This window comes from Fusarium solani (genome assembly GCF_023522795.1).
Source record: "Fusarium solani strain SB1 chromosome Unknown bctg00000002, whole genome shotgun sequence".
Lineage (NCBI taxonomy): Eukaryota > Fungi > Ascomycota > Sordariomycetes > Hypocreales > Nectriaceae > Fusarium > Fusarium solani.
Genome location: NW_027072155.1, coordinates 3,120,512 through 3,146,147, shown reverse-complemented (window position 1 = coordinate 3,146,147; position 25,636 = coordinate 3,120,512). Strand labels below are relative to the sequence as shown.

Here is a 25,636-nt window from a genome sequence, read left to right as displayed (position 1 = left end):
CGTTCTACGTCCGGCACACGGCAAGCTGTGGCTGACGGACGGCAACGGAACTGGTCAGATCATAGGCGTGTGATTCGGCTCTCGAACGCCTCCTGCCTTGGCTGCTTGGCATTAGCGATGGAGGCTGATTCGATTCAAACACGTTCGTTAGACGACATCCACTGACTCGACTTGCCTCTGACAGGCTGGGTAATATCGTTTCCCACTTTACCCGGCGACGGTGAGACGGCGACGGCTGACGGCCGGCACGTGGAGGCTTTAGCTGTCCCAGCCGCTCGGGGCCGACGATGAATCGCGTCAGGGACAAGGTGCAGAGCCCTGCAGACCCGTCACGACACTGGATCGAGACAACCACAGAGAGCGTCGGTCGAAGCCGGGGTGAGTGGAGATTTGCATCTCGACCTCGGAGACGGGCCGTTTCTCTTTGTCTTGCCCGTCATGTGCCAGACGCAGTTCGCTGCGCGGCTAAAGAGAATAGACGCTGGAACCCGTTACCCTTGCGTGATGGTCTGTCCGCTGGTAGCATGACGGTGCGGAGATGCCCATGGGGGGTCCCCTGGGGAAGTAAAGTTCTGTGGGTCAACGGAGATCAGGAGGAGACACGGGTAGCGTAGCATAGCATGTCGAAAAAACACGGACCTGGGCGAGGCTCGAGAATGGAGCCATGGCGAGGCCTTGATACAAATAGACTCGAGGCACCGCGTTCTGAGCCGACTTTTCTCTCACATCGATCAGCGACTACAAGATTCCTGGCATTCTTGCCTCTTATTCACATACACAACTACAAACAACTACACACAACTCGATAGAGTTGGACCCTCAATATGGGAAAAGCCTACAACATTGGCCTGGCTTGCTTTGCAGCCATTGGGTATGCACACTCACCTCTCAACAGATCAAAACACAACATTCTAATACATTTTTCAGCTCTTTCCTTTTCGGATATGATTCTGGTGTGATGACGGATGTCATTGCATCCAAGAACTTCCTCAACTTCTTCGACACGACAGACACATCGCCCATCGTCGGTGCCATCAACTCGACCTTCAACGGCGGAGCCGTCTTTGGTGCCCTCTTCGGAGGTGTCATCATGGATAAGTACGGCAGAAGGATGACAATCGGAATCGGTGCTCTGATCTGCACTGTCGGCGCTATTCTCCAAACGGCGGCCTACCAGTAAGGAGAGATCTGCGAGCCATCATGACCTGACCTGCTAACCTGGTTTTCTAGTCTTGCTATGATGTTGATTGGCCGTATCATTGCAGGATTTGCAATTGGCCTTCTCTCCATGAGTGGTAAGTTCCCCGTTTCCCCATCTCCACACTCTAGCTTACATGTTCCCCAGTCCCCGTCTACCAGTCCGAATGTGCCAGCCCCAAGAACCGTGGTCTCATCGTCGGTCTCGCCCAGCAGATGATTGGCGTTGGTTTCATCGTTTCCACATGGATTGGCTATGGAAGTCACCACATGGGTGATCACTCATCCTTCCAGTGGCGGTTCCCACTGGCCTTCCAGGCCCTCCCCTCGGCCCTCCTGTGCGTCGGCATGATATGGCTCCCCGAGACTCCCCGACATCTCATTGCCTCTGACCGCTTGGAGGAGGGAATGAAGATTCTCCGCAAGCTTCATTACGATGGCCACAACGACGACTGGGTCAAGGCTGAGTTCCAGGAGATTAAGATGACCATTGACGCCGAGAAGGCCGCCACCGCCCCCGGATGGCTTGTTATGTTCAAGGTTCCTCAATGGAGGAATCGCCTGGCTCTTGGTACCCTGGTCCAAGTGTTTACTCAGTTTACTGGTACGTATATGTGGTGAAAATCGCCAAAACACCACACCCAAAACTGGCGATACCTCGACAAGCACAATTCTGACCCGTAGAACAGGAATCAACGTGATCGGCTATTACCAGACTATTATGTATGAGTCATTGGGCTTTACTGGAAGCAAGAAACTGCTCGTTGCCGGCATCTACAACTGTTGCGGCCCTATCGCCAGTAGGTTTTCCCATATCAAGCTCCCCACGGGGTTCCCCACAACTCCAGCGGCTTACTAACCACTTTTAGACTTGTTCTTCATCACCTTTATCGCTGACAGAATCGGCCGGAAGCGTCCCCTGATCTACGGTATCCTGGCCATCACCGTCGCCCTAATCTGCGAGAGCGCCATCAACAGCCAGAACGTCGACGGCGACAAGACAGGTCTCAGCATTGCTGGTGTTGCCTTCCTCTTCTGCGTCACAATCATCTTCTCCCTCTCTTTCGGCCCTGTCAGCTGGACTTATATGGCCGAGATCATGCCCTATCAGATCCGTGGAAAGGGATGTGCCTTTGCCACTGGTATCGGTAACTGGCTCGTTGCTACCTTCTGGGCCCAGGTCAGCCCCTACGGCCTTAAGGAGCTTGGCTGGAAGTTCTACTTCCTCTTCGTTGGTATGTTACATATTCAAGTTGATTGACTGAAACCATCAACTAACTTGAGACAGCCTGGAACCTCGTCATCACCCTCCCCGTTCTCGTCTTCTACTTCCGCGAAACCAAGGGACTTTCTCTCGAGGAGATCGATCTCATGTTTGGCGACCGTGCCCTGGGTAACCTCCCCAACGATATTGAGAAGAGCGCTGTCATGGGCACCACCAGCCTCGCCCACGAGGAGGAGCCCCAGAAGACGACTGCTTAAGACACCGGAGTATATGTACAACGAACTATGGGATGTAATGAGAAGCCACGACCGACAGAAAACTAAGATATGGACCTGTTGGACAGATCTAGAGCCAGGATGTAATAGGTAGCATGAGCGAATGAGACTACGAATTTGCACAGTTTCAGATATATCTACTTGTGTCTTGACCTGTCACTGTGAGATCGAACTTGGCAAATGCAGTGTTTCCGTGTGAGTGGGTTGAATTCACCTGGTCGTCATGAGATGAGACGTCTCAAACAACACCTGGGCCACTCGACGGACGTTCATTTAGAGTTCAAATTAAGAACACGGGGAATTAGAGGGGGTCTCATCAAGTCTTGGTATAAGGATTGAATAAACTTGGATATAATTCTCCCAAGTTAGGATTGCTCTAAAGAAGAAATGCTGATGATGATTTGATGAGGTTGACTGCTGTGGACGGATTTCCCGAATCGGCAGACCGGCATTCTACCTAGAAATGAGACTCGAGATGAGTTAACTTACCCTCCCTTAGAGGGGCAATTGATAGGTGTTGAAGAGAGTGCCTGATGGGTACGAATGATTAGTTTAGTCTGGTCATCTGAGTCTAGATGGATGACCTACCTATATATCAGTTGCGTGTACGTATGGGATGGAAAAATCAGGTTTTATCCATGTAACTAACTGCCTGCTTCACTACCCTCATCGACATAACGTCTACGCAAACAGGTAGACTAGAAATCAAGACGCTTCATTTATGCTCAGACTATGACTCTCTCCATACATTGTCTTTCAGACAAGTTTCTCTCGTAATACATTGATCAATCACCTCATGTCGGCCCCGTATATCGGCCTGCGCGTATGTTCTCTATATCCCCACATACTTCCCCAACGCCTGAAATCACGCCCCCTTGCTCGGTATATCCTCCACTATATATATGTGCACAAATTACCAGTCTCCCAACTCCTAGTAATACTCTGGCAGACCATCCTTCTCGAAATCAGGAACATCCTTGTCGCAGTCAAAATCACGATCCCAAGGCTTCTCAGGCAAAACACCCGCTTTGAGACCAGCCTCGTAGCTCCACTGGTAGTTGTTCTCCGTCTTCCACGTCCAGTAGAACCAGCCCCAGCCCTTCTCGAAACTGTGCATCTGGGCCTCGGCAAACATCTTGAGGAACTTCTTGTACTCGTCACTCCACTTGTCGGGGGCAGCGTTGGCCTGGTCGCACGAGCACTTCTTGTCTTTGGTGGGACACCGAGGCGTCAAGATCGAGGTGTTCGAACTGCCCGTGTCGTACGTGCCCTCCCATCTGTTACCCCAGCCCACGCCTGTGAGGAACTTGGCACAGTCTGTGTCGGCTTGTGACCATTCGGCAAACATGGTTGGTCCGTAACCTGTCGTTGTATCCATGCTCCTCTCAGCCTGCTCCGTCCACCCCTTACAAGCGTACTCGACCTTCTCCTTGTGCGTAAAGTCAATCTGATTCTCGTTGAAGATGACGTACTGATGAACATCCAAGATCATGTCGTCGTAGCCAGTCATCAAGCCCTGCCAGTTGTCGAGTCCCATAAAACCGTCTCCAAACACAACAAGGGCTTTGACGCCATTCTTGCGCACAAGCTTATACGCATCCTCTGTCCACTGGATGACTTCGCTCGTCTCGAGAAAGGTCATTCGAGGTTCGTTGACGAGGCCGTAATGCGAGATGATGTTCTTATAGCGGTCCTGGGCGAAGAACTTGGACAGCCGGTCATGGATTTCGAGAGCTCGTTTTGCATTCTCGTCTCCATTCTTCCCGTTTAACCAACCAATGTTTCCCCATCTACCACTGTGGTTCCAACCGTTCTGACTACCAGGAATACCGTGCAAGTCCAGGTTTACTCGCAGGCCATATTTGCGGCACCACTCGATGGCACGCAACAGGTATCGCCACGAGGTTCGAAATACGTAGGGGTCTCCATCGTACACTTGGACGGCCCAATAGTTGAAACCGATTCGAACGTGGTCGAGGCCGGCGGCGGCGATGTTCTTGAAGGTATCCTCCGTGATGAACGATGCGTAGTGTTTCTCCAGTGTTTCTCCTGCATCAGCACCCAACTTTTCAGACAATGTCCATTCGTCAACGATGCCTTCATCCGTGTCGTAGTTGAACAGAGACGGCGTGATAAACGGTTCCAGGTAGAGCCACCCTCCGATACACACTCCCCGAGCAGGTTTTTCGGTATAAGAACCCCATGGTTTGTTCAGTGGAGGAACCTTATCATTTGCCCGTGCCGAGTCGTCCCAGTCATCGTAGAGGCCCATGACTGGCAAGTCTCCAACCATCTCGTCGGTAAAGGTGACGTTGAAGTCGGTTGTCGTTTCCCATGTCCAAGGATCGAGGTATGTGTTCTTCCACTTGTCGGGTATATCCTTGCGATCCATGCCATCGAGGCCTGATTTGTCGCCGCTCGAGCTGTCTGAATCACCACCACTATCGTCACCACCTCCTCCTTTCCCTTTGTTCTTGTTGCTCACAACCACTGCCACTATAATGATGATGAGAAGGACAACAGCACTAACACCAAGAGCAATCCCTGGTATCCATGTAAGCACTAGACTTGCAGAAGCGAGAAGATACCACTTACATAGCTTTTTCTTGCTCTTTTTCGGTCGTTCCCTTTGGTAAAAGTCCTTTTCGAGACTATCGATGCTTCCCCCGCCACCTCTGAGCTCAGTTTGTGCTCTTCCCTCTTCCATGATAGCTCCGCTCACAACTCGTCGCTTCTTCCCCTTGCGATGAGTTCGTGGCCTATCTGGATCTCGGTCACGCTCCCGATCCCGATCTCTTCTTCGAGGTTCATCGTGGTTGGCTCGGACTGGTCTTCGGGATTCGTCTCTGTTGGCTCGACTTGCTCGTTCGCTTCGTTTCTTTTGGCGCGCATTCTCTCTATCCAGATCGGCGAGAGCCCCTGCTGATAGTGACTTCGAACTTCGATCCCGGGCCTCTTCCGACCCAGCAGCTGGTCGGCGCGATCCTGACGACCTTTTCTTCTTGTGTCCATTCTTTCGCGACGACTGCCCATTCCGTTGTCGATCTCGCTCTCGCGGTCGGTGCGACCGCGAAGGGCGCGACGACTCTGGCATGCTGAGAATTGCGACAGGTGAGACTAAAATGCGACCCTGGGCAAAAGAGAGGCCACGGCGACCATTCAAGAAGGTTTTAGCTGCAGACGGCGATGACGACGCATAACCCCGTTGTCGACATATTTCCTGTTTGGGGACAGCCTTGGCGGATCTTGGCGCCACTCGGCTGTCGACCGGGCAACAATCTTATCAGCGGCTTATCTGGGGTCAAGGCGGTCGAGGCTTGGGTCAATGGCTACCGATGGCGATGAAAGCCGTCAACCGCGCGGGGGCCGTAGCAAACCGAGCTTGACATCACCAACGCCGAGGACATCAGCCCTTGGGATATCTACCTTTGCCCGCTGCCGCTATGCCGTTCATTGTGTATTCCTCACCGTCCATCTTCTCCTTCTGCGTCTGTGAAGCCTGTCCAGATCCGACATGAAGCACCGCGCCGTACACCAGCTGAGGAGGGCCATTGGAGCCTCGACTATTCGACTCCCTGTAAGACGTCGTTACTCGACACATCCTCCCAATGCCAGATTAAACCTTCCCGTCGACTATGCCACGACTCCTCTGCTCGCTCATAGCTCCCAGGCAGCTCTAAGTAACAAGGAGCTCCCAGAGGACGTCCGCAATGGCCCGACAAAGAAGATGAACCTGTTCCAGGCCATCAACGACGCCATGGGCATTGCCCTCGCCGAAGACGAGTCGGTCGTTGTTTTCGGCGAAGATGTCGCCTTTGGAGGAGAGGAGTCTTCAGATGCACCATGAAGCTCGCAGATACCCACGGCGCCGAAAGAGTGTTCAACACTCCCCTGACAGAACAAGGCATCATGGGTTTTGGTATCGGACTGGCTGCTGAGGGCATGCGACCCATTGCCGAGATCCAGTTCGCCGACTACGTCTACCCGGCGTTCGACCAGCTCGTGAACGAGGCTGCCAAGTTCAGATACCGTGATGGAACTTGTGGTCGGAGCGTGGGCGGCCTGACTGTGCGCATGCCATGCGGTGGTGTCGGCCACGGCGGATTGTACCACTCTCAATCACCCGAAAGCCTGTTTACCCATATTCCAGGCTTGAGAGTTATCATGCCGCGCTCTCCAGCCCAAGCCAAGGGTCTTCTTCTCGCGGCCATCCGCAGCAACGACCCCTGCGTCTTCATGGAGCCCAAGATCCTGTATCGCGCTGCCGTTGAGCAAGTTCCCACGGGGGCGTATGAGCTCCCACTATCGAAGGCCGAGGTTCTGAAGGAAGGCAAGGATGTTACTATCATTTCCTATGGCCAACCTCTGTACCTCTGCCAGTCCGCTATCAAGCAGGCGGAGCGAGACCTGGGTATCTCCGTCGAGCTGATTGATCTCCGGACGGTGTATCCTTGGGATAAGAAGACAGTATTTGAGAGTGTGCGAAAGACTGGAAGAGTCATGGTGGTTCATGAATCTATGGTCAACGCAGGTATCGGCGCAGAGGTTGCCGCGGCTATTCAGGAAGACCCGGATACCTTCCTTCGACTGGAAGCCCCCGTTGCTCGAGTTGCGGGATGGAGTATCCATAACCCCCTGATCTTTGAGAAGTTTCACCTTCCAGATGTTGCCAGTGAGTATCCATGGTGTTAATTCACAGCTGTACATCGGCTAACAGTGTCGTCTAGGAATCTATGACAACATCAAGAGGGTCTTGGACTATTAGTTGGAGGAAGGTCAGGGGTGCATTGACTGTAACATGTCAACTAGGGCTTCTTAAGAGTAAACATGTATGAAAAAGGGACCAAGAAATACTTGGACTCGGCCGTAGCTTTTTTAGACAGAAGCTGAGAGCTTGAAGATATCCCAAGAATCAAGACAGCGCGTAATAAGACGGTACTTTTCTGACGTCAAAGCCAGGGGCGGTGTGCATGTACCCCACTAACGCATCTCATCATGCCCCACCCAAGCTCGTCGAGCATTCGCCCCGCCTCCCGTTTCCCCCTATGGGTCGTGCTTCAGAACTCGATGCATTGAGCCTCAAACGCCATCGCCGTCACCTTACATCGCTCTCCTCCCGATCCTTCCTGCGCATCTCTATCAGCTTACACCATGTCGGAGATTGAGACCGTCTCGTCCTTTGTGGAGGGCGCTCCTCCTGGAGAGGTACTGACTCTTCCCCAGCAAGCTCCACGTCATGTCATCAGCTAACAAATGAGGATAGCTTGCCGACGTCGTCGCAGGTACTTTGCACCGCAGTCACGATTGATCAACGACGAGTGAATTGACTCCAAGCTGGCAGACATCAAGGCCCTCGCCATCTCGTCCCCCGACATCCTCTCCGACCTCGCGCCCGCCTTCCAAAAGTACAACGAGGAGCAGTTTGTTACGGTGAAGCTGCCCGGCAGCAGCCAGCCAGTGGGTGACCCCTGATCCGGCATTCTGGCGGACTTTGTATGCTGAGTATTGGGATAGGTCATTATCAGCTCCCACAACTCTCTCGGAGACGGACGATACTACGACGTTGAGAGCTCCTCCAGCTTCGCCTTCAACCACGCGACGCAGGTAAGCTCAGGAGGCGATCTAAGCGACCTGTGGTATTGACACAAGGATAGAAAGCTAGCGCCGTGCAAAGCCATGTCCTTGAGGGGCCTCAAACAGATCTTGTGTAAGTGTTGATCTGTCGACATGCGACCAAAGGCTCACAGATGCCAGGAAATCCACGCTCAAGAGCCTCAGCGCCTACGTCAGCGAGCACTTCCCCAATGCCGCATACGGAGTCTACCCCATCCAGTCGGATTCGCAGATTGCAGTCATTATTGTCGGAAACAAATACAGCCCCAACAACTTCTGGTAATCTCGCCAAACAGCCTTGGCCCTGATCCGAGCTAACACGCCGCAGGAACGGCCGCTGGAGATCGCTCTACATCTTCGACCCCTCGTCCGGAACCCTCGAGGGCTCCATCAAGGTCGACGTGCACTACTACGAGGACGGAAACGTGCGGCTCCTGACCAACAAGCCCGTCTCGGGCTCGATCCCCTCGGGCAGCGGCGCCGGCGTCGTCAAGGAGATCTCGTCGACAGAGCGCAAGTATCAGGAGGAGCTGAACAAGGGCTTCGTGAGCCTCAGCGAGGGCGCCTTCAAGGGCCTCCGGCGACAGCTGCCCGTGACGAGGCAGAAGATTGAGTGGGATCGCGTGACGAGCTACCGACTGGGCCAGGACATTGGTGGTGGAAGCTCGCGACGATAGACTGGCTGGATTTCCTGTGTCTGGCTTGGGTGTCGGATCTGAGGGATAGATTTGAAGATGTAGCAACTCAAAGAGCGTAGAGGACAAGTTTCGAGCAATTGTTACACTGGTTTAGTTCGTCTTGATCAGATGAATGTCTGCGTTCACGCCCCTGGCCCTGGGGGTAAGCCATCAGGATGATGCATTCAGGTGGGCACGGAGACCGGAGGCCGTGTCTCGGGAAGCGGCTTACGGTGCTCGAGCGTTGGTCCACTCAAGTTGCCTGGCAAGAGACCTGATTATCTCGATAATCAGTCTGGGGCAGCCTGAGTTTGCTGGGATGATTAACGCTTCCCAGTTTAGTCTGATTTTTGCGATGGTTGTTAGACGAGTAGAAGCTGGATGACAGCCTGGCAAGCCTCATGCATAAGTTGCGACCACCAACCCTGATTCATCATCAAATGTATCAGCCTGACTCAAACAGGTGATGTTTCCCCGGCCATACATAACCGATCATGATCACGGCCGGCAAGTGGGGGAGGATTCTATAAGGTCGAGTTGCTACGTACAGCGATTCAAGTGGCAGATATCCTGCTCTGCAGGCGAGGGTATTTCTATTCTTGCCTTATTTGGAGTGTTCTCAACTCTGCCGATAAGAGCAAGAATGGGGTAGTCTCCATTTCACTACTATAAAAGGCAAGGAACTCGAGCGAGGGATGCTTCATGCATCGAGTGGGCCGCAAGAGGCAAAGATTTGAGAGCGAGCATCGAGATAGCATCTATTCCTCGGGAATCGGGAATCGGTATCTGCCCACACGGAAACACGTCCCTCCTCCACCTTTGACAAGCCACGGGCTCTGGGGAAAAGAGGGCAATGCACAATCACAAGATGCGTGAACGGCCCTAGCGCTTCCCGTCGGAAGGCGGGGTACAGTACAGTACAGCTGATGGGATGGATGTTTGGTAATGGATGGGAGAGGAGGGGTTCCCTCGGAATCGGAGAAGTAAGAGACGGTCGGCAAGGTGTCCGGGTATTGTTTCTCTAGTGGGAGACTCTGGGAGAGAGTGCTGAACGGTATCTGGAGTTCGGCTGCCTTGTCTCTAAACGGCAATTTCCTCCCTGGGCCGCCGCGATCCGAGGAACCCCGCGGCGAGCACGGAGAACAAGTCCGGGTTTTAGTGTGCGCAACGAGGCACTTTACTTACCTTATCTTGGGCTTGTCCTGTCAGATGCGGGGGAGGGGAGATCTGGGCGGGAGTTGAAGCCATTCTCGAGAGCCGTGATGTTAGCAGGTGGTGAGATGATGACACCTGTCGACAACGGATGGACGGAAAGATGCGGATATAAGCCAGCAGGAATAGGGCACAGCTTCGGAATGAAAAGATGCCAATGGCATGGTGCTCGGAACCATCATGCCCGGCCGGTAGGCATGAGATGGAATCCCGCCGTTGAAATGACGGTGTGTGCCGACGGGACCTCACCGTATTCGTACTTGGGACGGCCGCCGGTAGCACATTGCTCAGTCGGGAACCGCAGCGGCTCTTGCTCCCTTCTGCTGTCAGAGAGCTAGCTAACTAAGGAGGTCCCTACCCAAGCAAAGAAAGAAGAAGAAAAAAAAGTGGCCAACCCCTGGAGAGTTTGGAAAGGGAAATGGAAGACGAAAAGTTCCGCGGACGAATCATGGATCGAGGACGGTAATTTTGACTCGCGCAATTGGCTGGAGATGGCTCCAGGTGATGGAGACGGTCCCTTGAACTGGCCAAAGTGGATGGGGTCGGAACTTGAGCTGGCCGGGTCGTACCAGGCGAGAGGAGAGGAGATGGAGCTCCATCTAATGTGCGTCTGCGTCTGCTGGCGGCTCGTGGTGAAAGACGTGGCCACTATGAGCCATTGCCATCCATTGCATCGCTGAGAAGAGCGTTACCTTTTGTACGCGGTGCCAATGCCCACCGGGACCCTCTGTAGAAGTAGACTCTGAGAAGAACCGTAGGCAAAAAGTACCTGTTCTCGCAGTGACCGGGTACTAGAGGGAGAAAAGTCGCCGTCATTGCCCCCCATCAATTCGCGTCGGCTTTTGTTGTAGAGGTCCATCGGAACGGGGACCACTCAACGCCCTGTGACCCGTCCGCATAGCGTATTCGTAGCGCAGAGCAAGGTATCGGTAAGTAGGTAGGTACATCCATTCTAACCCTGGCTCATCCGTCTTTAGCAGGGGACCTGCCCATCCATCCATGACTTAGGTTGTGTTTCTTCTGCCACTTCTATCTGCTTCTGCTTCCCTCTTCCTTTTCTTCCTTCTCTCGTCATTCCTCTCTGCTCATCTCTCTTCCACCTCGTCCCGACGACAACCTCACCTGCTTCTCCTCGACAGACCGATCAATCCCCTTTCGCGACAACCGTCAAGTCAACCTCAACACCGCAAAAATGGCCCAGGTTCAGGAGTTCACCATGCAGGATGTTGCTGAGCACAACACCAAGAACGACATGTACCTCGTAGTCCACGAGAAGGTCTACGACTGCACCAAGTTCCTCGACGAGCACCCGTACGTTTGATTGAGACAAACACCCCGCGCGACACCGCCTGTATGCTAACATTCGCAATCCTGCAGTGGTGGTGAGGAGGTCATGCTCGACGTCGCTGGCCAGGACGGCACCGAGGCTTTTGAGGATGTCGGCCACAGTGACGAGGCCCGGGAAGCCCTCGACAAGCTCTTCGTCGGTGAGCTGAAGCGCATGGTGAGTGACGTCCAACAACCCTTGTATGCACCGCACCGCAACACACCCACTGACACGTGCAATTCTACAGCCTGGCGAGGAGGGCCCCAAGCGCACCATCGTCAACTCGAACCAGAGCACCGGCAAGGATTCGACCAGCCTCGGCCTCGGCCTGTACGCTGTGGTCGTCGCCGGTGGCTTCTTCGCCTACCTGGGATACCAGTACCTCCAGAACCAGGCCGAGGCTCAGGCTGCCCAGGCCTCCGCATGAGCGCAGCACTCAATCGCATCACACAAAAGAAGCTTTTCTGTTTTGCCACGACCTGGATGCCGAACTCGGCGTCCACTGGCCGACAACGCATTGGGAGTTTGGCCTTTATGAGGGCAAGGGAATTGGGCGATAGACGGCGCGCAAACAAATCTCATCTACCCCGGCTTGGTTGGACATGGGCGAGGACAGCGGGCGGCTGGGCGAAAAAAGTGTCCCCCCGTACTTTTTTTTTTGTTGGGGCCGTGCGACCAAGGATAAGGGATCGCAGACCCAGTCTGAGAGGCGCGAGACTCAACTCGTCGGCGCGATAACATCAGACTACGGAGCACGGTGTTGCATGGGAGAATCTTTTCACAATGGAAGACAGAAGCAAAGCAAAGCAATCTGGGGCCCGTAAAGTAAATATCTATCACTGTTTTAATCGACGAAACGATTGGTCATGCATCCATGCGATGAGTTCCAGCCTCGACTGTTACACTGACAAGAGCCGCCATGTGGCTGTGCCGACGACAGACAATGACTCTGAGATGCAGAGAACAGGCGGCGAGCGGCGTGAATTCAGACTTGAACCTACTGTCTACCTTGTCAGAATAGGTATAAACAAACTTGTTCACTCCTCATCACGATCAAAGCAAACGTGGCACTTTTCCCTCCTTCACCATCCGTTGGAGTCTCTCTCTGTCTTGCCCGTCGTCACTAACAAAAGACATCCCTGCGCCCTACAACGCCACAGTCGCAGAACCCATCAGCCTCGTCTGCTCACGGATCAACGTCAACCCCAAACTTCAACCTCCATTTCTGCCTATTCTCTTTTGTCTCCCGCCTCCGCCCGTCCTCTCCTTGACGCGATCCTCCCAAAGCGACAAATCCGCCAGAAACCTTCGAGTTGCACAGTCCCGTTCCTTTGCCTTTTTAAACGCTCACCATGTCGTCGTACCTCGACCGGCAGGCCAACGCCTTCAAGGGGACTCTCTCGGCTGCCGCAGCAAAGATCTCCAACCCGTCCAGCAACAAAGCCTCGTCCCTCGCGCCCCCGTCGCTGACTCCTCTGTCGCCTTCTCCCTCGGCCGCTTCCGACCCAAACACTCCCAGCTCCAAGCGAAAACGAGATGCCGCGCCCGAGGTGCCCTACTCGCAGCCTCAGCTCACGGGCTACGGCGCAGAGGTCAAGACGCAGATGACGTTTGCCGTCGAGTACCTGAAGAAGAAGAAGGGCGACACAAAGACCATCACCGAGATTATTGATCATCTCAGTCTCCGCGGCTACGATGAGGAGCACAAGCGCGAACTGGCCGAGGGCCTGCGCGGCCACCCCCGTGTCGACTGGAAGCCCGATGCCAGCCTCAGCGAGCAGACCTGGAAGACTGGCACCTATGCTCACCGACCCATCATCCCCAACGTCAAGGACGCAACCTCGCTACTTGGCCACCTCCAGGCCAAGACGGACGCATCAGGCGTGTCTGTCAAGGACCTCAAGGACGGCTGGCCCGACTGCGAGGATACACTCGCAAAGCTAGAGCAGGAACACCGGATTCTAGTGGTGCGCACGAAAAAGGACAACCTCCCGCGCTACGTGTGGCCCAACGACGCTTCGCTACACCATTCAGTCCAGCCTGAGTTCCAGGCCATGTGGCACCGTGTGCCCCTGCCCAGCATCGACGACATGCACCGCAAGCTCGTCAGTGTCGGACAGAAGCCCACGAGCGAGGACCCACACAAGGCGGCGCAGGGACAGGCGGCAAAGCCCAAGCAGCAGAAGCGCCGCGCAGGCAAGCGCATCGGCAAGGCGACCAACGTGCACATGGCGCATCTCATGCAAGATTACAGCGGCATGAGGAGGTAGACCCGATACAGGAGAGACGATGTGTGGATTGTGTTGATGGCTCATTCATTCACGCGGCGTTGGACGGACTATGGCGGTTGTTTTCCAAGAATGAAAGGAAAGGGTGTTATTTGAACTTCTGGCGTTTGGTGTAGACGGGTTTTTGATTTTGGTCAACTAAAAGACAAAGGAAAGGCATCAATGGCAAATTAAGCTAAGGGGGGACAGTGAAGGGCACCTAGACAAAGACAACCAAGGCAGAGCGCCAGTATAGGTTTTGATCAGCGATAACTAACGGTTTAATCCAATAACTCCCTACGCTTTCGTATCATTTATGTGTGATGCTGGAAGTCAGTTTCTCGCATACATACACTATTCATCATGGGAGATAGTTGACCTCCAATCCATCCAAACCAACTTGGCTATCTGATAGCCCCAGACAATGGGTGCTTGGTTGATCCTAGCACAAAGATTGAACAAATAATTAGAGGCTGTCTCAGAGCTCTGACTTGAATTACGAAAAGATCTCGATGAGAATTTATTGAGGGTGGCTATATACCCTTTCTTACTCCGTAGTATCGTCCAATGCTAAATATCCACTCCCTGTATCACCGTTACCCTCATCTACCCTCTCGCCGTATCTTGTCAAACAAGCCTTCAAACACATCTGACTCTTGATACCCTCCTACTCTGAACCTCCCTTGCACCGTGACGCACGGCACAGCCTCGACACCCCCAACAGCCGCACTCCTAACCTCATCCTCAAGCATCCTCTCAGCTTCTTCGCTCCTCAGAACAGCCCTCACAGCAACATCATCAAGACCGGCTGCGCTTCTCGCCGCTCGGACAAGCCACTCCTCGTCGGCAATGTCGGCGCCGGCCTCAAAGTGTCCCCGGAAGAGGGCATCGAGGAGGGCCGCCTGGGCGGCGGCGCCCCGGGTCGAGAGGGCTAGGGCCAGGAGCCGGTGACCGGGCTGGGACGGGCCCGTGACGCCTGTGACGGAGAAGGAGACGCCGTGGCGGGCGCCGGCCTTTTGCAGACGGGAAGTGAAGATACGGAGCTTCTCGGGAGACATGATCTTTTCGTAGAGAGTGCGTTTGTCACCTGTCGGATATGGTGTTAGCTCCTTGTGTAAGCGGAAGGGAAGGGAAGGGATGGAGTGTTATTGTCTGCAGGCAACATACCTCTTCGTAATGTGGGATAAAGCAAAAACGGCTTCCAGGAGACGTCGAACTCGATCTCGGGATGGAGGGCTTGATATCGTTCCATTGCCGCCTCCAGACTCTTTTTCTGGAGGAAGCACCATGGACAGAGGAGGTCCCCGTGGATGACAATATCCACCAGCATGGCGTCGAACAAGGGTGAGAGTTGCTGTTGACTAACGATTCCCTTCTCAAGGAACTTTCCGAGAGTTTCTTTTGCAAGATACACTGTTATCCGAGTGTAAAAAGAGAAACTGACGAGTTGTTGTTGTAGTGGTTGTTGTTCAAGTCACTCTTTGTCAAGCCACCGTAGATCCAAGATAGAAACTCTGTGCCCTTCCCCTCCTCGCGACATATATAAAAACCTTTTCCCTCCCCTCCCCGGAAACCGGGCTCTCCTCAACTTGATATCTCTTTCCCCCCAGGACCAGGGGGGTGGTTCCCCCGGACTCAACCAAACAAAGCTGGACCATCCCCCTTCAGAGACGTGGCACTCAGCCCTTCATGAAACGCTACCCCATCCTCTTCGGTCCTCGTTTATAATCATAGAGAAGGAAAAAAGCTGCAGCATGTCCCATGTCATACGACGTCCCCGCCTCCAGGTGCAGTTGAACAATATTGATTATGTCTGCGATGATTAATCAGAAAATCAAGACTAACCCAAACCCCGGCTCCTGGGGGTGGAAGCGAGGAAGGGCCAGGGGCAAAAGAAAAAGGCTCTTCCTTAGTGGCTTAATCTGGAAGGAAATTCCTCAACACCTCCGGCCGGCGCAGGCTTTTCGTGGCCTTGGGAATCTAGACCGGTCGTTGGGGCTTGGGGGCTTGCGAGAGTCGCGTGCTTTTTGGCGGCTCGTGGTTGACCCAAAGACGTCATTGTGGTCGATGAGCGGCAATTGAGGCTCCGCCTGGGGGCACACGCACGCATTGTCGGGTCCAGGAGTGAAACATTTTGGCACGTTTATTGATCGCTTATCTGAGTATTAGGATTAAATAAACACATGGTCAGAAGAGATGTTACCAAGCTTTGGGATTAATTTAATAAAAATTACTCTATACCTTGGGTAATCTTCCCCAGCTTGAGGATTGCTTCGGACAATAAAATACAGATGCCGACATTATACCCAGGATAGCCGCAGTGACACACACACTCCCAGGATCTTCAGATGCAGCCCAGAGGCACAGAGATCAAAGGTGAGATCATATTTCGATTCGCCCCTTTTTTCCCGATAATTCTCGGGTCCGGGGGCCTGCAGAAGAAACAGCTCATGGCAGGATATAGCGTATAACGCCTGATTCGTTGCACGAGACGCCCAAGACGACGACCTAGATCACCGCCTTCAAGATTAGCTACAAAGTCAAAGACTCAAGAAATCGCACCCTTGATTGAGGCTAGCAAGACGACTAGAATAGCCGAGGAATGATCAAAGAGCGTTGCTTCGTTGACGCCACACTACAGTAGCGTCGGATAATAAAACTTCACCAAGGCAGAGAATCAAAAGTAGTAAGTGCATCAAAAACAGTCGATAATTCGCAAGTCTATGGTGGTTGCTCCCAATCCCCGAGTCCAAGTCTACATAATAAATACACAAACAGGCCAGCGTCTTGTGCTTCCCGTGATGCCTGCTGTCTTTTTGTTGCTGGTTGATACCTAACAGCAAATGTTCCGGTGTAACTCCCCTCCCTTTGCTTTGTGCGTCATGCAGACAATGCCCTGTCCATCATCGTAAGGTTGCCGGCCGCCAGTCTATGTGCTACTTGAACAAAGGAAATAAAAAGCATCCATTTCTGATGGAAAGAGGGGAATCAATAACGATGAACGAGATTAGAAACACAAAAATTGCTGAACCGATGACGAAAGTGACATTCCAAACATGCTCCGTCTAGGAGTGAGCTCCCGCGTTGGGTGGTGACGTAGAAGGTGGTGGTGGGTGGTATTAGGAGATCGCGAGAGCATGCCAACTTTATACGAGTTCGTTGCGAACCCTGGAGAGGTGTGAAGGATCCAGTCCGGGAGAAGTGAACGCTGCTATCATCCGTGTGCCCACATCAGGCACAGCTTTCAAATAATACAGGGGTATCGATCGATGAATGAGCTTGCTCCCCGTCACTCGGGGTGCCCGTTCGAGCACTCAAGCTCTGAGTGTGGCAAAATGTCCAACTAAGCCATGTGTACCAGTCCAGGCTCGGCGCTCTGCGGCCGTCGCATATGCGCCGCCGCACCGTAGTACATCTGGTTCATGGCAGGGTTGGTCGGGTATGCCTCTGAAGGATCGGGATACACGTAGCTGGCGTTGTTCTGCGACGGAGAAGGGACGTGGGATGGTGACTGCCAACCAACATTGGCCATGTGAGGGCTACCACCGTTGCTGCTGGGAGCGCCCTGGCTATGCTCCAAGTTGGGCTCCAGAGTAGGGGGAGGACCATAGCTGGTTGGATGCGATGTAGGTCGCATCATGTTGTAGCCGCCGGAGGAGGTCGATGTAGGGCTACCCACGCGCATGTGCATGGGCAGGGAACCGCTCTGCTGCAGGTACTGGAAGTCGCCAGGGTGACGAGGAATGCTGTTGGTTCCGGAGAGATCGACACTGGGAGACATGGACATTGTTCGCTGGCCAGGAGAAGGGGTTGTGTGAGGAGAGCCATTGTTGGACATGAGGTCGCTTTCAGATCGGGGCTGTGACATGCCCTTGGACTTGGAGGCAGCGAGAGCGGCGGCAGTCGCGGCGGCAGCCTCCTCGATAGTTCCGCTGTGGTGGTTCTGGTGGCGGGTAAGGGTAGTTCGGCGGGTAAAGGTCTTTTGGCAGTCGGCGTAAGGGCACTTGTAAGGGCGCTTTCCGGAGTGTGTCCGGCGATGTCGGGCCAGGGAGCTGCTGTCGCTGAAGGGCTGGGATGCATGTTAGCGATCGAGACGAGAAACCCCCATAGTAATGGTACCAACCTTTGCGCAAGTCTCGCAGTGGTGAGGCTTCTCTCCAGTGTGCACGCGCTGATGCACTGTCAGGGCAGACCTTTGGATAAATTGCTTGCCGCAGTTGGGCCAGTCGCAAACATGGGGACGGACACCGCTGTGGATGCGCTCTGTTCTTGTTAGCTCTCGTCGCATGGCTACCAGACCATGTTTACTTACCGTGACGGGCGAGATCACTGCGTCGCGCGAAGCCCTTACCACAAGTGCTGCACGGGTAGGCCTTGATGGGTTGCTGAGGAGGAGGCGGAGGTTGTTGTGGCATCTGCTGCATGTGCATGTTGGGCATGCCGCCCATGTTGGGCATCTCAGGGAAGCCAGGGAGCTGCATCGCGGCTGGCATGGGGTTTGGGATGTGCATCGGCGCTTGCATGGCGGAGGGCGAAGGGTAGGCTCGAGCGATGTGAGGGTTGGAGTATTGCGAGTGTTCAGAACCGTGGGGCGAGGCGGATCGTTCCATGCCGGGTTCGTGCTTAACAAACGTTTGGTGTTGGTGATCGAGAAGACCGGGGTTCAGTTGTTGTAGTTGACCTTTCTTATTGAGCATGTTGGTAATGTCCATTACCTCCGTGGGAGCTGGTGATCGCATGCCGCTCATCTTCAAAGTGGAGTGGAGTGCCAGCTGAAGACGTGGCGCGTTTAGGGGAGTGAATGTGCGAGGGCGCTCACAAGTGACGGCTCACAGCAGGAAGGCGGTCAAGCTGACAGTGACTGTAGGAGAGACATGGTCAGCAACAGTTTTCAGAGTTGGTAGGGGGCAAGGTCGAATCAGGCTCCCTCCCACACCATCAGTCCCCTCCCGAGACGACTGGTAAACAGCAAGGCGAGTACCAGACAGCCGCGCAGAGACAGCTAGTCGCCAAGGAGGAAGTGTTGGTGTCGAGGGGTCCACCCGAGTGCTCGAGCCCGTGTAGGCAAATATGCGACATACCTTTCCGCGTTTGTAGATAACAAACAAATGACGTGTATGGTCGCACCTAGGTCGTGGACGTGAAATCTTGGGAACCGCTTCTCGGGGAGATATCGGAGGAGGAAGTAACAAAGACGTCGACCGGCGACAGGAATGAGGAGTCGGTTTTCGATTGGAAACACACGTTTTCCGTGAAGCTAGAGTGGAAGATGGGAGGTCGGAGAAGTGCGACGAGGGCGTGGTGGGGGACGAATTCCACGAGAGTTCGGGCAAATTTTCTTTTTTTTTCTCCTTCACGAGTAATCGCGCTGTCGATCGGCCGAAGAAGAGGCGACGATGAGCTGAACGGCGCAACACAGGAAGCGTCGTCGGAAGTTGCTTCTCGTAGAGACGGGCAAGCCACGAGAGGTGGGATGTAGTCGTTTACAGGCGCGACGAAGGGATCAGGAGGTGGTCTGTTCACAGGCCGATGGTCTAGACGCAGGTACCGTAAGGTCAGCCGGGGGAGGGAGATGGCTTTTAAGAAGACAGTGCAGTCAAAGGCCAGCAAAGAAGATGTGAACAGAGGATCAGAAACGTCGATCGGGCCGAGGACAAGGTACTGTTCGAGGGATGCGACGAAAAAGAAGGGCAGGAACGGCAAGTAAAGAGGTTCAGGACTCGATTCGATGATCAGGGCCAGGTAGGGGCCAAGCCTTTATGTCAGGTTCCAGGACGGGTCCCTAGGCGGGACGTGACAAGGCAGCGCCGGGATATGAAGTTGGAGAGTGGGAAGGGGAAGTGAGGGTGGAGATGGGGGAGTCTGACGAAAAAAATCATCGTACTCCCAGTGACAGGGGCGAAGTGGAGGGCGAGGGAGGGCGTGGGCGTGGATGGTGGAAATCTCCAAATGGGCAGCCCAGCCCAACGCAGCGCAGTATAGCGGCGGCCGTGCAAACCGACGCCTCAGCCCAGCGAGAGAGCGGGTGCAAGCAAGGGACTGCAGGGGTAGGGGCAGAGGAATAAAGCACACAACGACGACGACGACACTCGGACCTCAGCCGACAGTTGAGAGAGCCAGAAATAGATTGAAAGGGAAATAGATGGGGGCGCGCGCAGGCACACGGAGAGGGCGGAACAGGCTCGAACAAAGGAAATGGGATGGGATGGGAGACGGGAATCACCAAAACAGAACAGAACACATTACGTACCGGTGCCGTTGTTTTGTTTTGCTTCCAAGATGGCGATCTACTAATCTTTTGGGCTTGGTTCCCGTCTTTGTTTTTCTTTTTCCCCGACAGGCGTCGAGGCTTGAGCGGCGCTGCGCAGCACTGTACGCTTTCTTTCTTTTTTGTTTGGATCTCGCAAAGCCCGTTTGCTCTGTGCGTCAGATCTCACCAAGAGAGCGGTGACATGGACCAAGCACGGGACGGGGGTTGGCAGGAACTCGAGACACGACGGAGAGAAGCCGTCGAGGGAGAATCGGAAGACGGGAGGGAGTGCGAAAAATGAAATGGTTTCAAATCACGACGGAACAAACAGACGAGGCAAGGCGAGGCGAGGCAAGGCAAGGTAAGGCAAGGTAAGGCCGTGCTGAGGGGAGTGCGGGCACTACCTGGTATTATAAGGTGAGCAGTCTGGGCAACAACACCTCACCTCAGGTCAGCGAGACGAGACGAGAATGAAAGAGGTGGGTGGACTCGGGCGACAAAAAGACGGGCCAGAACTTTCATGATAAGCAGCTTCCAAGAAGGGTGGTGGCCACTTTCCTCGACTTTCTGTTTCTGCTTCTGCTGCTGTCTCTCACCTACATTACATCGGATTGGTAGACGATGCCGAGTGATGGCGGCCCCGACAAAATGGGAGCCAAAAAGAAAAATGATCCTGGGATGGAATCCATCCATTGAAACGAATCAACGAACGGGTGGCTCCCCGGGAGCGACGACAAGGAAGGTCGGCGTTCTGCCTCTGGCTGAGAAGTATCTCGTACAGTGCGCACAGTGCATTTCATGCAGGCTCTTCCCCGGCCGCGGCGGCACCCCATCAAGCCATGCGCCGCCTTCCCATCCATGGGCAAGCTCAATCAATCAATCAATGACTGACTTCCATGACTGGCTTCCATGGGAGTGTCCCTGAACAAACAACTACACCTCGCCCTGAGCTTCCAGCCGGGTATCTCACTTCCTACCCTCCTCACGGGCTTCGTCGATGGAGCCTGCGGGGGTTCCTGGCGTTGCAAAAACCCAAAAGGGTACCGTCGTACAACTTACAGGCCGAGTTGGACGATGCTGATTGGAACCAGACCGTGGTCCTGCTCATCTTTCTGTCAAAGTTCGGGGCCGTCGATGACCGCGACTGAGCAGTCCAGCCAAGAGACAGGCCAGCCCTGGTCAGCCTCGAGTGCCCTCATATAGTCATCGTATTGTTTCCTGCCGCTGCCGGATGCCAGTTGTGCCAGCGACGTCTCATGCCGTCCGTCGTCTCTCCATCAGTCGCCGGTGGACGCCTCGTCACCTCCCCTTTCTGTCGCCGTCTGACGAGGGGGAAAACGATCATCATGGACGAGATGGGCTAGGCTGCCAAGGCTGGCTCCATGTTTGTTTCGACCAGTTCGAGTTTGATGGCTCATGGCCATGCGTTCTAATGCCCTGAGATGCCATGTCCTATGCGCATGCAAGCCGTCCTTTGTTGCTGGCCTACTCTGACCTCTGATACAGTCTTCCTCTCCCTCGGGATCGTGAACAGGCCTCTCTCTGACCTTTCGCCCACTCTCCCGAGTTGGACCCCAAAGCATCCCCTGCCCGCAGGCATCGAACAACGCATCACTCACCTTTGCTCACCCCTGGCTTCCGCAAGGGCCGACGTCATGAATCTGCCCCGGTCCCTGTAAGGCCGACATGGCGTGTGCGCCCCTCAAAGCAGCGACTCCAGCCCAGCACATCGTGCTCAGGGCAATTACTAGCTATTCAGGTACGTACAATCGCAGGCCGGGGGTCCGTCAATTTGGGCGCTGGTCAGAGCTGATGGATGTTGGGCTGTTAGGCCAGGGCGACAAGGCGGTAGCCGTCGTGTGTGGCAGATCTGGCTTCCAGAACAGTCAATGTCCAACGATCCCCTGCCCCATCCCGTTGGCGGTGTCGTGTTGTCCTAGTGTGGCTTGCCTCACCTGAGTGTCCACCAAGTCCCTTGGCAGGCTCTCTGGCGAGTGTTCCTGGATGAGATGCGCCAGACGGCACTGGGTCATCGGGGTCGATAGCAATCTCCAAGCACGCACTTTGAATTTCGGTGACAGCGATCCAGGACCACCCGACGCCTGGTGAAGCCCTGCCTGAATCTGCGGAGGCTCGGTGGTGATGTAATCTCATCATACTCTGGTCACCTGGTGCTGTTAGCAGTTCTTTGTTCCTCCTAGCTGAACATGATTCCCAAGGCTTTGGGCAAATCCATCCATGGCTCGCTCGGCTGTTGCCCACGCACGCAGGCTACCCCTGGATTAGTCTTTCGTGCATCACCCACGCACGAGTCGGCCTCCGGATCTCGAGGCTCAGCAAGACCGCGGTCCAATCGTGGCCACCTCACAGGCTATTGAGCGCTGCTCCGCTGAGATTGTGCGATAACCCGTGAATTAATGCACGCAACACGCACAAGTCTGTCGCTTGTGGGATGTTTGCTGCTCCTCGTTGCCCTCGCATGGATTAGAAGGTCGTCCCAGAACATGGGATAACGCCCAATCGGATCTGAAGCGGGTGGCCTGGGCGGTCCCCGCGCCCATTAACATGGCCCTGCACTGTGTACGATACCTGAGGTGGGCTGAGGTGGGACACCTCCATCCGTACCTGATGGCTTTGCCTGGCCTCACTCAGCATCATCCATTTGCCTTCCAGAAACACCTTTTTTTCTTTCACCGCCCAGCCCAGGATGGTAGCGCCGGGGCTCGAGGCGTTGCTGTAGCCGCCGTTTCCCCAGCAGATAATCGATCACCCCGCAAGCGTGTGATGAAGGCGCACATGACAGTCGACAATTAAAGAGAGATCCATTCCATCATTGCTAGCTCGATGGCAGATGCAAGGCAAGGCACGGCCAAGGCGATCCACCATGACGCTCAATCAAAGAATCACCACCATGTTCCGTGAGGTAAAGTGAGGTGAGGGAGAAAGGGGTGCGCCAGCCGAAACACGAAGGTTGGTGTCGCAGGCCTCGCAAGCTGGGGGCACTTTGAGCGGGCTAACGCGTTGAAAGGAATCAAAGGGCTCGGGGGATGCATATGCAGCCAATGACGCTTCAGCTGCTGACGTGTGGTTGGCTATGTGGGGAGCGCGGCGGACCTATTGCCGGGGCCACCTTCTCTTTGGGAAATTGCGCTAGCTTGCCTCGGAAGGTTTCTCGAAACCTTCTGGAACAATGGTAATGCGAAGCGGATCTAGCGCATGCGTGACAATGCGAGAAGGAGCGTAGCGTTGCGCCTTTGCACCTTCTTCCTTCCATTGAGCTTCTTTTCTTCCCTTCCTTCGGCTCCCCATCTCATTCCGATCCATCCATCCACCATCCACCATCCATCCCACTCACTCACCTGCCGCCCCAAGTTGAACGCCCCCCCTTGCGCGTGCCAATATGCCTCACATAATTCTTACATACTCTGAATAATTCTCTTTTGCAACCTTTTCGCTATTGAGCCAAGCAATCCATCTCCGTCCGGCCGTCCATTCACCCATTCATCCCACCCATAATGCATGTCCCGTGTCTTATGCATGAGTGAGGGCTCTTCCGCCCTTGCCCCATGCACCCCGGGGCCCCATCTCTCCTGCCCCGTGCTGCAGGAGCATGGATCAAGTCTATTGTTCTGACGGCCTTCGAGAAGCCCACTTGAGAGTCTACGGTATTCAGATGGTGGACAGGCCAGCAGTGGCGTCCCTCCGTCTCGAAACTACACAGTCGCGGGAATGGAGGATGAGACGACCTGGGTAATCAGCTCCTTGGACGCCCGCCACGAGCCCTAACGACTTGCTAGCGTCGAGCAAGCACACACTACCAACACATCTGGCCATGCCAGCCTCATTGCTGCCCACGACTCGACTCGGAGAGATGGTGTCAGGATCAACCCCAGGCTCTTCGGTGACTCTGGAGAGCAATTCAGCAAATCAGTCGCAGCTGTTCAACACCAAGCAAGACGGCAGGCAAATGCTCCTCTGGGGGATCCATGCATGACAGAGCCTGCGGCTCCGGCACGGCTCCCATTTCAACGAGCGCTGTCCATGCTCGCTGCCCACCAAGACTTGAGTTCCCTGTACTCCACGAGACAGCCTGCAGTTCCGCGCAGGAGCTGGCCTTTCCAGCTGGGGAAATCCTGGCCGTGCCGGCGCGGGTGGCTAGTGTCAACGACTGCCCCGGGGAGTGGGCATGATATACTCGGACCAGGGTTCTCACAATGAGATCTTACGACTGCGAGGCGCGGAAGGCGAAAGGGGGAGCTCAGGCAAGCCAAACCACTCCAACAGCCCACCGCTTTCTACCACGGTTGGTCGACATCCCATCATGACCCTCCAATTCCCATCCACCAACCCCTCCGCAGTTTCATGAGGTCATCTTGGGCCTGCCATGCAAGAGACCAGCCATTGGCTTCATCTACTCGAGGGGCACACAAACTGCAGGATGTTTGTTGGCCCTCGCTTGCATCTCCGCACTTACTCAATAGCAGCAGCAAAGGGTCCTATTGTCGTGCGTTTTGAGAACCTCAAAGTGGCTGGCGTGGCTTGGGGCTGTCCAATCTTGAGACTCCCCTACCGGCCTGGTTGCTTCACATGCCCAAGCTGTGCAGGGCGACAAAGAATGCGCATCAAAGACAACCAGAAACCTTCTAGAAATTCCACGCACGTACCGCCCGTTGAGGCTCTGAATAGACCAGCGCACGCACACGCCTGCGTACATGACAATAGCAGGCCCTGTCACCTGTGGCCCGTCAATCATGGACGGGAGGGGACACTGAGCAATGACTCCATTCCAGCCCGTTCATCCCGCCATCCGCACGCCATGTTCGGTGAAGGCGATGCGCCGATCCCAAAAGAGCGCCGGGGGGCTTAGTGAATCAAATCAAAACAGATTCATGGACAATGCGCATCCCGCCCCCTCGTCTATTCCGGTCCCGATGAGGCAACCGTCGAGAAGACTCGAAGCACGGATGAAACAATTAACATTAAAGCCTTCGCATTAGCGTCAGTGCGCTTCGCTCTGCGCTTGCAGTAAAGCGTCCGTTTTGCCTTATACCTCCAATGGATACGGTGCAGACACAGCCAGACGCATCTCAGCGCCGAGCGCAAACAAGTACCCCGTACGGCGTGATCGTCTTGTCAGAGATGCAAGGGCACGCTATGTCAGAAATGGCTGCAACAAGCGAACTTGGCATCCATGACACGAATCCATTCTTTGATACGCTGCTGCAACTCGTCATCACCCATTCCATCATGAAACGCCTTTGTTCCCCAAGTTTTCGGTGACCAAGGTGAGCTTCTTGCAACAAGGAGCTTGGGACGCACTCGAGGTCAAGCAGGGAGGGCTCAGCTAGTGGTCCATGAACATGCACAGCGATTTGCCATGCCGAGCGGCGCAGTTGGCCATGGCTCCCGGCTATTGCGAGACCCGACGTCCTCTGTCGATCCTATCAAAGCTTTTTATATTCTCAAGCTGTGCAATGACTCGAAGCACCGCTTGAATCTGCACTCTGCCCCAAGCTCTTCTCCAAACTTGGTTCCTGGTGCGGGCGCTTGCGCGAACTACGTCCATGATCGACATTCCGCTGCTGGATCAAAG

General features: G+C 54.6%; 9 protein-coding genes across 9 annotated transcripts; 5 read left to right on the top strand and 4 right to left on the bottom strand.

Moving 5' to 3' along the window:
* Positions 1-824: 824 nt before the first annotated feature.
* On the top strand, positions 825-2,679 carry MRS44_004924 (uncharacterized protein; the record flags this gene model as incomplete). Its single annotated transcript, XM_046268712.2, has 7 exons — positions 825-871; positions 928-1,176; positions 1,231-1,295; positions 1,346-1,801; positions 1,887-1,997; positions 2,067-2,432; positions 2,486-2,679. 7 exons carry the CDS (start codon positions 825-827, stop codon positions 2,677-2,679), a joined length of 1,488 nt encoding a protein of 495 aa, XP_046135923.1.
* Positions 2,680-3,628: 949 nt separating this feature from the next.
* MRS44_004923 (uncharacterized protein) lies at positions 3,629-5,791 on the bottom strand (the record flags this gene model as incomplete). Its single annotated transcript, XM_046272600.2, has 2 exons — positions 3,629-5,241; positions 5,293-5,791. The coding sequence occupies 2 exons, from the start codon at positions 5,789-5,791 to the stop codon at positions 3,629-3,631; spliced, it is 2,112 nt and encodes a 703-aa protein (XP_046135924.1).
* A 420-nt stretch (positions 5,792-6,211) lies between these two features.
* On the top strand, positions 6,212-6,544 carry MRS44_004922 (uncharacterized protein; the record flags this gene model as incomplete). The annotated part of the gene is made up of 1 exon (XM_065622381.1): positions 6,212-6,544. The coding sequence occupies one exon, from the start codon at positions 6,212-6,214 to the stop codon at positions 6,542-6,544; it is 333 nt and encodes a 110-aa protein (XP_065478453.1).
* A 62-nt stretch (positions 6,545-6,606) lies between these two features.
* Positions 6,607-8,987, top strand: MRS44_004921 (uncharacterized protein; the record flags this gene model as incomplete). The annotated part of the gene is made up of 8 exons (XM_046273608.2): positions 6,607-7,369; positions 7,841-7,902; positions 7,961-7,979; positions 8,039-8,154; positions 8,212-8,301; positions 8,352-8,404; positions 8,452-8,589; positions 8,639-8,987. The coding sequence occupies 8 exons, from the start codon at positions 6,607-6,609 to the stop codon at positions 8,985-8,987; spliced, it is 1,590 nt and encodes a 529-aa protein (XP_046135926.2).
* A 2,404-nt stretch (positions 8,988-11,391) lies between these two features.
* On the top strand, positions 11,392-11,953 carry MRS44_004920 (uncharacterized protein; the record flags this gene model as incomplete). The annotated part of the gene is made up of 3 exons (XM_046268716.2): positions 11,392-11,510; positions 11,577-11,703; positions 11,774-11,953. 3 exons carry the CDS (start codon positions 11,392-11,394, stop codon positions 11,951-11,953), a joined length of 426 nt encoding a protein of 141 aa, XP_046135927.1.
* Positions 11,954-12,878: 925 nt separating this feature from the next.
* Positions 12,879-13,796, top strand: MRS44_004919 (uncharacterized protein; the record flags this gene model as incomplete). The annotated part of the gene is made up of 1 exon (XM_046275525.2): positions 12,879-13,796. The coding sequence occupies one exon, from the start codon at positions 12,879-12,881 to the stop codon at positions 13,794-13,796; it is 918 nt and encodes a 305-aa protein (XP_046135928.2).
* Positions 13,797-14,395: 599 nt separating this feature from the next.
* MRS44_004918 (uncharacterized protein) lies at positions 14,396-15,852 on the bottom strand (the record flags this gene model as incomplete). Its single annotated transcript, XM_046268717.2, has 3 exons — positions 14,396-14,880; positions 14,961-15,206; positions 15,738-15,852. The coding sequence occupies 3 exons, from the start codon at positions 15,850-15,852 to the stop codon at positions 14,396-14,398; spliced, it is 846 nt and encodes a 281-aa protein (XP_046135929.2).
* A 1,284-nt stretch (positions 15,853-17,136) lies between these two features.
* Positions 17,137-18,490, bottom strand: MRS44_004917 (uncharacterized protein; the record flags this gene model as incomplete). Its single annotated transcript, XM_046278316.1, has 3 exons — positions 17,137-17,862; positions 17,917-18,056; positions 18,106-18,490. 3 exons carry the CDS (start codon positions 18,488-18,490, stop codon positions 17,137-17,139), a joined length of 1,251 nt encoding a protein of 416 aa, XP_046135930.1.
* A 3,380-nt stretch (positions 18,491-21,870) lies between these two features.
* Positions 21,871-22,610, bottom strand: MRS44_004916 (uncharacterized protein; the record flags this gene model as incomplete). Its single annotated transcript, XM_065622380.1, has 2 exons — positions 21,871-22,211; positions 22,478-22,610. 2 exons carry the CDS (start codon positions 22,608-22,610, stop codon positions 21,871-21,873), a joined length of 474 nt encoding a protein of 157 aa, XP_065478452.1.
* Positions 22,611-25,636: the final 3,026 nt, after the last annotated feature.